Source organism: Hemibagrus wyckioides, linkage group LG29 (assembly GCF_019097595.1).
Source record: "Hemibagrus wyckioides isolate EC202008001 linkage group LG29, SWU_Hwy_1.0, whole genome shotgun sequence".
Classification (NCBI taxonomy): Eukaryota; Metazoa; Chordata; class Actinopteri; order Siluriformes; family Bagridae; genus Hemibagrus; species Hemibagrus wyckioides.
This window is the reverse complement of record NC_080738.1, coordinates 5,922,898-5,936,254: the sequence shown is the minus strand read 5'-3', so window position 1 is coordinate 5,936,254 and position 13,357 is coordinate 5,922,898. Positions and strand designations below refer to the sequence as shown.

The following is a 13,357-nucleotide window of genomic DNA, read 5'->3' as shown; positions in this document are numbered from 1 at the left end:
GCGTATCCATGTCCATTGTATGACAGACTTTTCCAGTCAACACAGCAAAAACTGTGGCAAAGCATGTTTGACTCCTACTGTGCATCACTTCCTACCTTTGTTTCCTGCTTGGGGGTGATGTGAAATCCACCTGTTGTGTGGATTTGTACTAGCACATACAACCCTGCAGGAGATGTTGAAAGTATTTCTGTTTTTTTTTCCCACACTTCCCTGAAAACTGATGAAGTGTCCTAATCAAAGAGGTGTCACAATTCAGAGACATCAACAAAATGAGAAACACCAGCACTTTTGAGAACCTTATGCTTGTTTACTTTGTGTACAAATGTGCATTTTGATTGGACTTTAATAATTCAGTGTCCATACATTGACTAAATATACAGAGGCTCAAAAGAGAGTGGGCTCAGTGACAAGCTTCTGAAAACTTTGTGTGGTTTGTTTGACTCTCACCACCACTTCCTGTACTGAGAAGTGATCATATATTCAACACTGAGAGATGAAAACTGCAGTTGAGAAAAGAGACCTGGACTTAAAACAGACTGTTTACAGTCCCAGTGTTTGTACAGAAGAAAAGAGAAATTGAGATGAGTAAAGAAGATGCAAAGTCAGGAACTTCAGCAGACAACAAATCAGCTGACTTAAAGGACAGTGAGGATTTATATGAAGATATGACCGGATACCAAAAGAGAACTTCAGGTACACACACACACACAGACACACACATAGCAGGGTACGTTTATTGTAGCTTTCACTAGAAATGAATCATCAGTGAAGCAATATAAATTATCTTATGTCTGTGTTACTCTCTAGCTGCCAAAACAGACAATACAAGGACCAAATGTCACAGACTGACTGCAGTGTGTTTGCTGCTACTGTGTGTTCTCCTGCTATCTGTCATCACAGTCCTGTGGATCAAATACGGCATCCTGAATACAGAAAGCAACCAGCTACAGACCAGTTACAACAAGCTGACTAAAGAGAGAGACCAGTTACAGACCAGTTACAACAAGCTGACTAAAGAGAGAGACCAGTTACAGACTAGTTACAACAATCTGACTAATGAAAGAGACAAGTTACAGCAGGAGAGATCTGCACTGCACAGTGTGCTGTTAAAATTTGGTAAGAGACTATTGTACATATGCAGAATGTTATAGACTCACATATACACTCACATCTGAAGCACTATGTATAAATTATTATGGTATCAAAATGAATTCATTAGGTAAATTGTTTATTAATTAAATGATCTATACAAGGATGGAGAGTTTTCAGAAAAAAAAGTTGAGCTGGGATGAGAGCAGACAGGACTGTAGAAAGAGGAGTAGATTTGGTGGTCATAAACAGCACTGAGGAACATGTGAGAGAGAGAGAGAGAGAGAGAGAGAGAGAGAGAGAGAGAGAATACGAGAGAATATATATGTAAATCACAACATTTCTGAATCATTGTTAAAAATCATTGTTATTGAATGTTTACATCAATATTTGTGTAAATATTCTATACAAGGATGGAGATTTTTCAACACGAGTGTTTACAACATTTCTACTGAAAAGAAAAGCTGGACTGAAAGCAGACAGGACTGCATAAAGAAAGGAGCAGATCTGCTGATCATAAACAGCAGAGAGGAACAGGTGAGAGAGAGAGAGAGAGTGAGAGAGAGAGAGAGAGAGAGAGAGAGAGAGAGAGAGAGAGAGAATAAGTAAGTATTTAAGTAATTTATTTTTTTTTTACAATTACAGGAGTTCATCAGTAAATATTTTGGCAGTAGTGAAGCTTGGATTGGTCTGACTGACAGAGATACTGAGGGGAAATTTAAATGGGTGGACGGTTCACCACTGAACACTGAGTAAGACATCACTGAACTTAAATTTACTTATGATGCATTTTTTCTCTCAGTGTGAAGCTTTAAGTGTAAAATAACAGGCATTATGACTCTCTGTGTGGGTTTTTAGGTTCTGGTGGGATGGAGAACCAAATGATTTTGAACAGAAAGAGGACTGTGCTATAACAGGCTATGCAAAGGCTGAGTCTAACATGTCGACCTGGGCTGATTATCCCTGTGACTTCCATGTAGTTGGCATTTGTGAAGCTCCCTAAGGTCAATGGCTGAAATTGAAACGTAATTTCTTAAAATGATAATAATACTTTGCATTGTTTACTGTGGTATTAACAGTGCTAACAATGGGGCACTAAATATTGCACACTCTTGTCCCTCTGACTATTTTTTTTTACACATTTGAGGCCATTCTGTTATGTTTAGCTAGTGGCTCATGCAAAATAGTAATTTAAGTAAACTCTAGCCTCTGCATACTAGGACCACCTACCTCACACACGCATACACACCTGCACACTCATACACACACGTGTGCACACACACACATGCACACACACACATGCACACTCATGCACACATACATATACTTGGCAGCGATTAGCGATTACACCCTCAAGTCTAACATGTCGACCTGGGCTGATTATCCTTTTAACTTCCATGTAGTTGGGATTTGTGAGATAACAGCTAAGCTCCCTAAGGTCAGTGGGTGAAATTGAAACATTATATCTTAAAAAGATGATAATACTTTGCATTGTTTACTGTGGTATTAACAGTGGTAACAGTAAGGCAGTAGATGAAATAATACACTTTTTTCCTTCTGAGGGTTTTTTTTTTCTTTTTTGAAGCCATTCTGTTACATAGCTAGTATGTATGTATCTATCTATCTATCTATCTATCTATCTATCTATCTATCTATCTATCTATCTATCTATATATATATATATATATATATATATATATATATATATATATATATATATAGATATATATATATATATATATGTTCCTTAGGAACAGGTACTTAACGAAGAATATCCCTGTATTTTCTTCATTCTGCTTTTCTTCTAATCTGATCAGTGTGCCAGTCTCTGTCGCTGAAAAACTGCATGATGCTACCTCCACCATGGATGGCATACCTCATATTCTAGCCTGTGATCTGTCACGGTCTGTTTAAGTGACCTTATCTCTTTCTGAGATGACACACAGCATGAAAAAAATGGAAAGTAAAGTTTGCTGATGAGGCGTATCAGATGCCAGCAAGCTTACATGTGAAAACGTCCGCTTTGACTATCTCACCCGGCTATGAAAAAATTAGACCAGATAAATTTGTTAATCAAGTTGTGACAGTCCTCAATCCACTCCTCCTTTTCCTCAAATTTCCTGGAGAGAGAGAAAGATTCATAAATTGTCAGTTGTAGTTACTGTGGTTTAGCATTGTTTCCTAAGGTAATAAACTGGGATGTACACATAGACTGCAACAAATATCAAACTAATGTGCATCAATTGCTTCTTTAGAAAAGATTTTCATTGAAATGTTTACGAAACATTGTACATTGTTGATACTGTTGAAACTCTTACATATTTCAAATAAATTAACAAAAACTTTTCCATATGCACAGCATTCCTGGAGTCTATCCCAGGGGACTCAGGGCACGTGGTGGGAGACATCCTTGATGGGGGTCAAAGTCAAAGAAGCTTTATTGTCACTTTAACCATATATAGCTGATGCAGTACACAGTGAAATGAAACAACGTTCCTCCTAGACCAAAGGTGCTACACATAACAAAGACAAAGTACAGTGACGCAGAAAAACATAGAGCTAAACATAGAGATAAAACTAAATTATACTTAAGGTGCAATCTTTAGAAACTAGACATACAACAGAAGTGCACAGGATGACAAGACAAGACAGTGCAGACAAACAGGACATATAATGCCAACTCTGTGCAAAAGAATAGTGTTGACAGTGAGTGCAAATATTAAAGTGACATGTAAACAGGATCAATGTAAAGTGTAATGTAAAGTGTAATGTAAAGTGACATATGCTTGCAAACAGGACAATTTTGTGTGTGTGTGACTGTGTCCAGCACAGTACAGTTCTCTGTTGAAAACACAGTTCTCAGTTGTGTGTTTGTGTGTGTTGTGTGAGTCTGTGTCCAGCACAGTTCAGTTCTCTGTTGAAAACACAGTTCTCAGTTTTGTGCGTGTGTGTGTGTTGTGTACGTGTCCAGCACAGCACACATTTTGTTAAGATGCAGCATTATGCCTTTTCCACATCAATTTTCACTCTATACCTTAAAAACAAAGCAAAAAAACAGACCCGTGATAACTTACAAATTTATTAAAAAGTATAAATATCACATAAGCATTCAGACCCTTTGCTATGATACTTCAAATTTAGCTCAGGTGCATCCTATTTCTCTGGGTCATCTTTTAGATGTTTCTACACTCTGACTGGAGTCCAGTTCCACCTTAGATAAAACGGCCGTCCACTGCCGGTGCGCATGGAGAGTTCCTGAAGAGAAGAATGGCAGAAAATCCCCAAATTTCCATTGTTCCATAACTCATTATCTGAATGTAAATGAAAGCCTTCATATGTTCCCTAAATTAAAAAAAAAAAAAAATTATTATTGTGCCTTTTAGACCACAATAATTCATTAGTATGGTGTAGGGCCTCCTTTTGCGGCCAATACAGCATCAATTCGTCTTGGGAATGACAGATACAAGTCCTGCACAGTGGCCAGAGGGAGTTTGAGCCATTCTTCTTGCAGAATAGTGGCCAGGTCACTACGTGATGCTGGTGGAGGAAAACATTTCCTGACTCGCTCCTCCAAAACACCCCAAAGTGGCTCAATAATATTTAGATCTGGTGACTGTGCAAGCCATGGGAGATGTTCAACTTCACTTTCATGTTCATCAAACCACTCTGTCACCAGTCAAACCACTGCATCACTGCAGCTTGTGTTTTCCAGGGAGAGGGAGGGGGCGAGGAGCGACTCTTTTCTGCATGCGTGCGGCAGTGTGCGCAGCGCCGTCACAGGGCCCCCCCCTTAACCCCGAGCCCCCACCTGGTGGTCTTTGGGCCCAGAGGGAGTGGGCGCGAGAGAGACCATCCGCATTCCCATGTTGGCTACCGGCTCTGTGCTGGACCTGGAACAAGAAGTCCTGCAAAGAGAGGAACCACCTAGTTACCCGTGCGTTAGTGTCCTTGGCTTTGGCCATCCATTGCAGAGGCGCGTGGTCCGTGACCATCGTGAAGTGCCGCCCTGCCAGGTAGTAGCGTAGGTCCTCCACGGCCCATTTGATTGCCAGGGCTTCTTGCTCCACTGCAGCATAGTTTCTCTCAGTGGGGGTTAGCTTCCTTGAAGTGTAGAGGACCGAATGCTCTTCCTCTTCAAATACCTGGGACAGAACCGCCCCGAGACCTGTCTCGGAGGCGTCAGTATAAAGGGTGAAGGGGACACTGAAGTCAGGATTTCGGAGCACTGGGTGGCTGGTGAGCGTTGTTTTCAGCTGTTGGAAGGCTCGCTCGGTTTCCTCCGTCCAGCGCACTCGGTCCGGTTGGCCCTTTTTTGTGAGATCTGAGAGAGGGGAGGCTACAGAGGAGAAGTTAGGGACGAATCATCTATAATACCCCGCCAACCCCAGAAAGGCTCGTACCTGTTTTTTGGTGGTGGGCCGGGGGTACTTCCTGATGGCCTCGACCTTCTTTTCTTGGAGTCGTAGCAGCCCCCGTCCAATGCAGTAGCCGAGGTACTGTGCCTCGGTCAGCCCCAGGTGGCACTTACGGGGGTTGGCCGTCAGTCCTGCCTTCCGGAGGCCGCTCAATACCTCCTTCAGGTGGAAGAAGTGGTCTGACCAGGTGGAGGAGTGGATAAGGATGTCGTCTAGGTAGGAGGCAGCGAAGGCTTTATAGGGCCAGAGAACGGTGTCCATAAGACATTGGAAGGTAGCTGGGGCCCCGTGAAGACCGAAGGGCAGGACTCTACACTGCCAGTGGCCTCCAGAGGTGGTGAAGGTGGTTTTAGGTTTAGCGTCTGGGGTTAGGGCCACCTGCCAGTAGCCTTTGGTGAGGTCCAGGGTGGAAATGAACCGGACTTTTCCCAGTCTCTCCATGAGGTCATCCACCCGGGGAAGGGGGTAGGAATCGAATTCTGAGATTTGGTTGAGCCTCCGGAAATCATTACAAAGGCGGAGGGACCCATCCGGCTTGGGCACCACTAAAATGGGGCTGGACCATGGGCTGGTGGACTCTTCAATGACCCCATCTCTTAGCATTTGCTCCACTTCTTTTTCTATAGCCTGACGTCGGGCTTCAGGGACCCTGTATGGCCGTTGGCGGACCACCGCTCCAGGAGGGGTTTTTATCTCATGTTGCACCAACTGCGTGAGCCCTGGAGTGGCCAAGAACACATCTGAGAACTGGTCGATGAGCTCAGTGAGATCTTGCTGTTGGGCTGGCGAGAGCTCCTCTCCCCTCCTGACTAAGGTGCGCTCTTGGGGATCTGTGGCGGCAGAAGCAAACTCAGACACAGCCGGCTGGGCCGGCAACCACCTTTTTAGGATATTGATGTGGTATAACTGTGTGTCTGCGCGCTTACCTGGCTGTTGGAGGCGGTAGTTTACAGGTCCCACCCGTTCGAGGACTGTGTAGGGCCCCTGCCACTTGGCTAGGAACTTGCAGGCGGTATTGGGGACTAGGAGCATTACTTGGTCCCCGGGCTGAAACTCCCGGGGTTGGGCTGGCCGGTTATAGGCTCACTGCTGGTCTCTTTGGGCTGCCTCCATATGCTCTCGTACGATAGGACCCACTCGGTCTATTCTCGCCTGCATGTCTTGGACATAGTCGATCACAGTGCGGAACAGTGAGTGCTGTCCTTCCCAGGCTTCCCGGGCCACATCTAACAGTCCTCGCGGTCGCCAACCAAACAGGAGTTCGAAGGGGGTGAAGCCTGTTGAGGCCTGGGGCGTTTCTCGAACAGCAAAGAGGACGTAGGGGAGGAGGAGGTCCCAGTTCCTCCCCTCCTCATCTACCACCCGGTGAAGCATCCTCTTGAGGGTCTGATTGAACCGTTCCACCAGCCCATCAGTCTGTGGGTGGTACACGGACATCCTCAGGTGTTTGACCTGTAAGAGCTGACACAGATCTGCCATTAGTCGTGAGGTGAAAGGCGTACCTTGATCAGTGAGGATGTCCTTGGGGATTCCCACCCGACTAAAGAGTGCGAGGAGCTCTCTGGCGATGTTGCGGGAGGTGGCTTTTCGAAGTGGCACTGCCTCGGGGTATCTGGTGGCATAATCCATCATCACGAGGATGTATTTGTGACCTCAGGCGGACTTCGACAAAGGCCCGACGAGGTCCATGCCAAGCCGCTCAAAGGGGACGCTGATAATGGGGAGCAGAATGAGAGGGGCCGGCGCTGGCTTCTGGGGGGCTGTCTGTTGGCACTTGGGACAGGCCCGGCAGAAGGCTTGGACTTCTGCCTGCATTCCAGGCCAGGTAAACTGGTCCTTGAGTTTCTCTAGGGTGTTACACAGGCCCAGATGGCCCCCCAGCGGATGCGTGTGGGCCAGATGCAGGAGGAGGGCGGTCCGTGAGTGAGGGACTACTAATAAGTCACATGGCTCCCCACGGCGTTCGGTGTGGTAGTACAGCAATCCCCCCTTGACGAGGAAATACGCCGTGGGAAGCTGGTCCACTGGGTGGGTGTTTACACCCTCTACCTGCAGAACTTGGACCCAGCAGTGCTTCAGCCGGTCATCCTCTTTCTGCTCCCATCCGAAACTCCCTTCCCTGGTGACCTGCTGAGATAGGGAAGACAGGGGATTAGCTTCTTTCTCAGACTCACCTGGGGAGGAAGGCTCTGGGTCCGGGGCTCCGCGGGCCATGCACGCCGGCTTTGTCCGGGCTCTGGGTCTCTGCGGCCGCCTCGCCTGGTTGGGGCCCTTCATGGTGGTGGAGAACCCCGGCCAGTCACACCCGAGTAGCACAGGGACTGGGAGATTTTGGATAACTCCCGCGACGACAGGCCACTCCCCGGCTGGGCCCCGGATGAGGACCTGAGCGGATGGGACGGACCGGACATCCCCGTGGATACAGGAGACGGGTATGATCCCTGCCGGTTTTGCTGTCTTGGGGAGAACGCCGGGTCAGACCAGGGTGATGGTACTCCCTGAGTCCAGCAGGGCAGGCACGGAGCGGCCATTGAGCTCCACAGTGACCCTTGGGGATTCCAGGATGGTGGTCACATGCAGGACACATCCAGCGAGCCAAGGTTTGGGAGCCCGACCTGGCGGGGTGGGCTCGGGCTCGGTAGGCATGGGTTTGTCCACGGGACCTCGAGGGGGCCGCTCTTCTGGCCTCCTTTTCTCTCCATAGGACCCTGTGTCTGGCAGCCGGGTGCCCTGGGGCCGGCGGGGAGGGGGTCGGAAATCTGCCTTCCGTAGGTCCCGGCCGATCTCAAGGGTTGCCAGTGCACACTCCAGCCCATCGAGGAGCTCTCTCGGGGAGGTGGGATTACGCAGCCCCACGGCCTTGCGCTCCTCCGAAGGGAGGGCTCGCAGGAACCGGTCCATATGTGAGTCTATATATAACATTCTGCATCTGTACAATATTGTCTTACCGTGTTTTAACAGCACACTGTGCAGTGCACATTTCTCCTGCTCTAAAAGGTCTTTTTCTCTATTCAGGATGTTGTATTTGGTCCACAGCACTGTGAAGACAGTCAGCAGTAGAACACACAGCAGCACTGCACACACTGCAGTCAGTCTGTAAGAGTTTCTTCCTACAATTTTGAGATTTAGGAGAGAAACTTTTCAATAAATAGCTGATGTCATAAAGCAATCGCAAAAATACAACATTTTTTAGGTAAATGTGTGTGAAACAGGTATTTGTATTGAATTTGTGCATCAGTGTCTGTACACACACTACTGTCCAAGTGCTCTGTACTGAAACTGTCACTCAAAATAATATATTAGTAAACGCCTTACTCATTCAGTATCATATATACATATACACTGTATATTTAAACAGTATACATAATATAATAAAACTATTTAAATATTAAGATTCAAAAACACTGCAACACACCCATACAATACAAATATGCCAAAGGAAATATAAATCTCGTTAAACTGTATCTCCCTGTTGCAATTGCTTCCTCTCACCTCATGTGTGTTTATTAGGCCACATTTAAATCTTCTGTACCTGTGTGTTGAATTTGTCGGTGACTCGGTGTGTTGAAGTCCTTGGTGTCAATGCCTTCAAAATCGTCCGTGGTTGTATAAATGACCACCGTCATGTCCTTGCTGTCATCTCTCTTCCGTTTCTTGATGCATAACGGAACCATTTCCAAAATCTAAGCTTTTAACTAAAACTCTGGGGATAACACAGCTGTCCCGCTGCAAGTATTTACTGGAGTGTGTTGTATGTGCTATGAGATTAAATTAAAATGATGCGGTCAGTAAAGGAAGTGAAGCACTGTGGCATCGTGTGATGAGATGTAAAGATAACAGGTGCAGATGAGATGCCACTGATAATTCTGAAAAACATTTATGTAACATTAAAATATAACAGTCTTGTATCATACTCTAGTCCTGATAATGAACTTAGTTACTGAGCCTCCATTTTAATTCAAATTTTATTATTATTATTATTAGGGTTTCAAACTAACTAGTTGCTATTTCCTACTAACCTTAGAACAGTTTCTACAGCCACAACTGCGATGATTTATAATGATCCAACTGATCTCAGAGCTGTGTAGCAGACGTATTCATATCAAGATCTGTGTCGTGTACATTTTCCTGTTACATCAGTGTACATTTAACACTACCCACAGAGCAACCTGACAGTTCCTCTGTCTGTATATGATGATATGGTAATTGAACCCAGGTCTACAGAAATAGGGTTCAGGGTTTAATCACTGTAAAATGTTTTATACCCAGATGCAGGATATTTTATTAGCAAAAAAAAAAAAACAAATAAAAAAAAACAAGCTAACAAGTCCAAAAACAAAAACTTAGACAAAGTCTAGGCTTGGCAGCATGGCGGCTTAGTGGTTAGCACATTCACCTCACACCTCCAGCGTCCTGGGTTCGAGTCTCGTTTCTGCTCACTGTGTGTGTGTGGAGTTTGCATGTTCTCCCCGTGCTTGGTGGGTTTCCTCCGGGTGTTCCGGTTTTCTCCCACAGTCCAAAGACATGCTTCTAGGCTGATTGGAGTGTCTAAATTGCCCATAGTGTGTGATTGCATGAGTGAATGAGTGTGTGTGTGCCCTTCAATGGGTTGGCACTCCGTCCAGGGTGTATCCTGCCTTGATGCCCAGTGATGCCTGAGATAGGCACAGGCTCCCTGTGACCTGAGGATAGATTGGATAAGCGGTTCAGAAAATGAAATGAAATGAATAGTATCTAAAATCGAGAAACACACAGATAACCACAAAAAAAGGCAAGGGGAGGATTACAACACAAGAGAAAAGAAAACCTCAAAAGGCAAACACAGTTCAACAAAAAGTTAACAAAGAATGACTCAAGTATAAATAGGCAGGGTAATCAATGGAACATAGGAAAAAAGTGAGAAAAAAGGTGGTGGGAAAACTGAACAATGGCTAGGGTGGGGCAAAGACAAATGGAGAAAGCATCAAATAAGAGCACATGGTGGCGAAACATAGAATACATGACAAAAGGGAAATTTCCAAGCTGTCTGTGACTTTCTGTTTTAAAATGCATTCAAAAATGAAAGAAATTGTATCACACTAAAATTCAAATTCAGATACTATGATAAATAAAACAGAACATATCTGTGTTTAAAAGAAATCAAAAATAAATTCAAGAATCAATTAAAAAAAAGCATTTAATAATAAGATCAAATATAAAAATTGATAAAAAAAATATAGAAATGAAAATAAATAAATGGATTAAATAAATAAATAAATAAATAAATAAATAATAGAAATAAATCGTCAATATTGACAAACTTTTTCGAATTAAATTAGTTTATTTCAGGCAAGATTACATACATCCTTAATCTTCTCTTCATGTTCTGCTGCACCAAGGACTGGGCCTTTTTTATGCCATGAGAATTTTTTCTTTTTTTTTCTCTCTCTCTTGTTTTATTTTCTGTTCTCTGCAAGTACATTTTATTTATGTAGTGCTAATAGAAATCGACATTGTCAAAAAGAAGCTTTACAGAAATCCAGATTCAAAGTTAGAGCCTGAAGCGATAAACACAGGTGTATTCAGAGTGACCCCAATTACTCAGGATCCTCAGCTCCACCAGCTGAAACAGCTGACTGGGACAGTCCTGAAAAACACAACCAGCCACAGTATAACACATACAGGAAGTTCTAAAAGTCAGAGTCCACTTTACCATGTGCACCTTACTGTGAGTCCCTACTGCCTTCACTCACACATTTTACCACTTTTGTTATGAAGAATTGTCTCATTTCTTTTGTGTCAAAATCATTCTTTCTCACCTGGAAGTTTGAAGGTCTGGATTGGTTCTCCATTCTAGTATGTAAAATATCATGTTTGTTATTATTATTATTATTATTATTAATAATAATAATAATAATAATAATAATAATACAATATATATATATTATTATTGTACTAAAGTTTGATTTCCATGTTAGTCAGACAAGAATAAAACACAGACTCAAACATTTCAAGTCCAATAATTAATATGTGCTTATGTGTTTGTGTTGACTCACGTAAACTACGAAGTCTTTGGATGAAGACATGATGTGTTGGGTGGGAGCACTCGGGGCAGGTACTACAGCAGATGTTAGCTGATCTGTCATGGCTATGGCAAAATCGGCACTGAACTACAACACTTCAAGCTTTCATTGTTGTTTTTGTGTGCTGTTGTGTATACCATCGATTTTCTGTTTAGTTTCCAACACACAAAGATGCTTTAACTCTCAGACAACTCAGTAGAGAGATAAAATAGATGTACTGTACAGTATAAATACAAGTCTTCTCATTACTGGTATGTATAGAATGTCAGTGTATGTGACTGCTGGTGGATTTTAGGGGAGTTTGGTGAAGAGGTTGGAGGTTTGTATGTGTTCACCTACATCCAGGGGATCATTTTATGAACACACAGGAAGCCAGGCCTCCTCTTAAGCTTCCTGTAAACAGCTACTGGCAGACTTGCAAAATGCTGTGAACACTCAGTATATTCCCTCAATAACTAAAAACAACAGTTTTCTGACCTGTAGGGACTACAGCATGATACATAGTATAGTGAGGTAGCAAGTGGTTATTATGTCCATATCATAGGATCAAGATCAGCACAAGGAACTGCATCTCTGTTATCTTCACGTTATCACAGAAAAAAGCCGCAGTGCTTCACTTCCTTCACTGGCAGCAGCACATTAATCTTATAGCGCATTCAACACACTTGAGTTTAGGAGTGCAGCGGGACAGTAGTGTTATCAGTGTTTTAGTGAAGAGTTTAGATTTTAAAAATGTTTCATTTATGCACGGAGGAAGAAAAGAGAGATGGCGATGAGGACATGACGTTAGTCATCTATACAACCACAGATGATTTTGATGGCTTCAACACAAAGTCTCACCAAGAAATTCAACACATCGGTACAGAAGATTTTAAGTATAACCAAGGCTTCTGCGCTTTTCTTACATTTTTTTTTTTACTAAAAAGCAGCTCACAAACTGAGTAATAAACTCTTTATTAAAAGATTTAATGTGTGGAACAAACAGCTCTGTGGCTCGTAGCCAAAAACTTTATACACAAATGAATAATGTGGCTAACGTCTGAATATTTGGAACTGAAAGGGCCGAATGAAAGGAATGTAAGGGAAGGGGTGGTTCAGTGGTCAAGGCCACCAAGGCCCTTGAGCAAGGCCCTTAATCCTCAGTTGCTCAGATTTGTATACGAGATAAAGATGTCTGTTAAATGTAAATATATTTTTACAGTTAAAACAGCACAAATGTATGCAGTGGATATTTATAAAACTCATTATGCTCTGATTTGCATAAAGAAATGCCATAAACTTCCCATATATGGTTTTCTGAAAGAAGACATTCATTTACCATTAATGAAAGACACAGGAACGAGGGCTTTGTGGTCATCCTTGTTATGACGGCTATGTTTGACGGCTACCTTTTTAACTAAAATTAATGCTACAATAAAGAAAGAAGAGAATAGGTAAGGAAAGGTTGTTTATAGCTGCTATAATGTATAATAGGAGCTAAATTGTTTTAGGGATGTTCAATCACATTAAGTATAAATGCATAAGAATTGTGACACATCATAAATGAAGTGATATGAGAGGAATAAATAAAAACTGTACATCTGTGTATTGGAAAATAATCATCACTGGTGTAGTAACAGTAACTCTACAAAATTTCACTACATCATCGTTAATTATTTTTACCTGCCGTGGCCCAGCTTTGATTCCCAAGCAGGGAGCTAACCCAGTCACTGCGTCAGAAAGGGCATCTGGTATAAAAAACCTGTGCCAAATCAAAACATGCAGACCAAATGATCCGCTGTGGTGACCCTG

The 13,357-nt window shown here is 43.2% G+C and overlaps 1 protein-coding gene across 1 annotated transcript; it reads left to right on the top strand.

The window, feature by feature from the left end:
- Nucleotides 1-516: 516 nt before the first annotated feature.
- On the top strand, nt 517-2,595 carry LOC131349243 (C-type lectin domain family 4 member K-like). Its single transcript, XM_058384771.1, has 5 exons — nt 517-693; nt 808-1,116; nt 1,502-1,626; nt 1,735-1,841; nt 1,948-2,595. The coding sequence occupies exons 1-5, from the start codon at nt 582-584 to the stop codon at nt 2,090-2,092; spliced, it is 798 nt and encodes a 265-aa protein (XP_058240754.1). The 5' UTR covers nt 517-581; the 3' UTR covers nt 2,093-2,595.
- The last annotated feature ends 10,762 nt before the right edge of the window (nt 2,596-13,357 follow it).

What these genes read in the sequence shown, in the direction of transcription:
- LOC131349243 (XM_058384771.1), top strand. Translation starts at nt 582, where the DNA reads ATGAGTAAAGAAGATGCAAAGTCAGGAACTTCAGCAGACAACAAATCA. An exon ending in ATACCAAAAGAGAACTTCAG is followed by an intron (nt 694 to 807) that starts GTACACACACAC and finishes GTTACTCTCTAG; the next exon opens with CTGCCAAAACAGACAATACA. An exon ending in TAAACAGCAGAGAGGAACAG is followed by an intron (nt 1,627 to 1,734) that starts GTGAGAGAGAGA and finishes TTACAATTACAG; the next exon opens with GAGTTCATCAGTAAATATTT.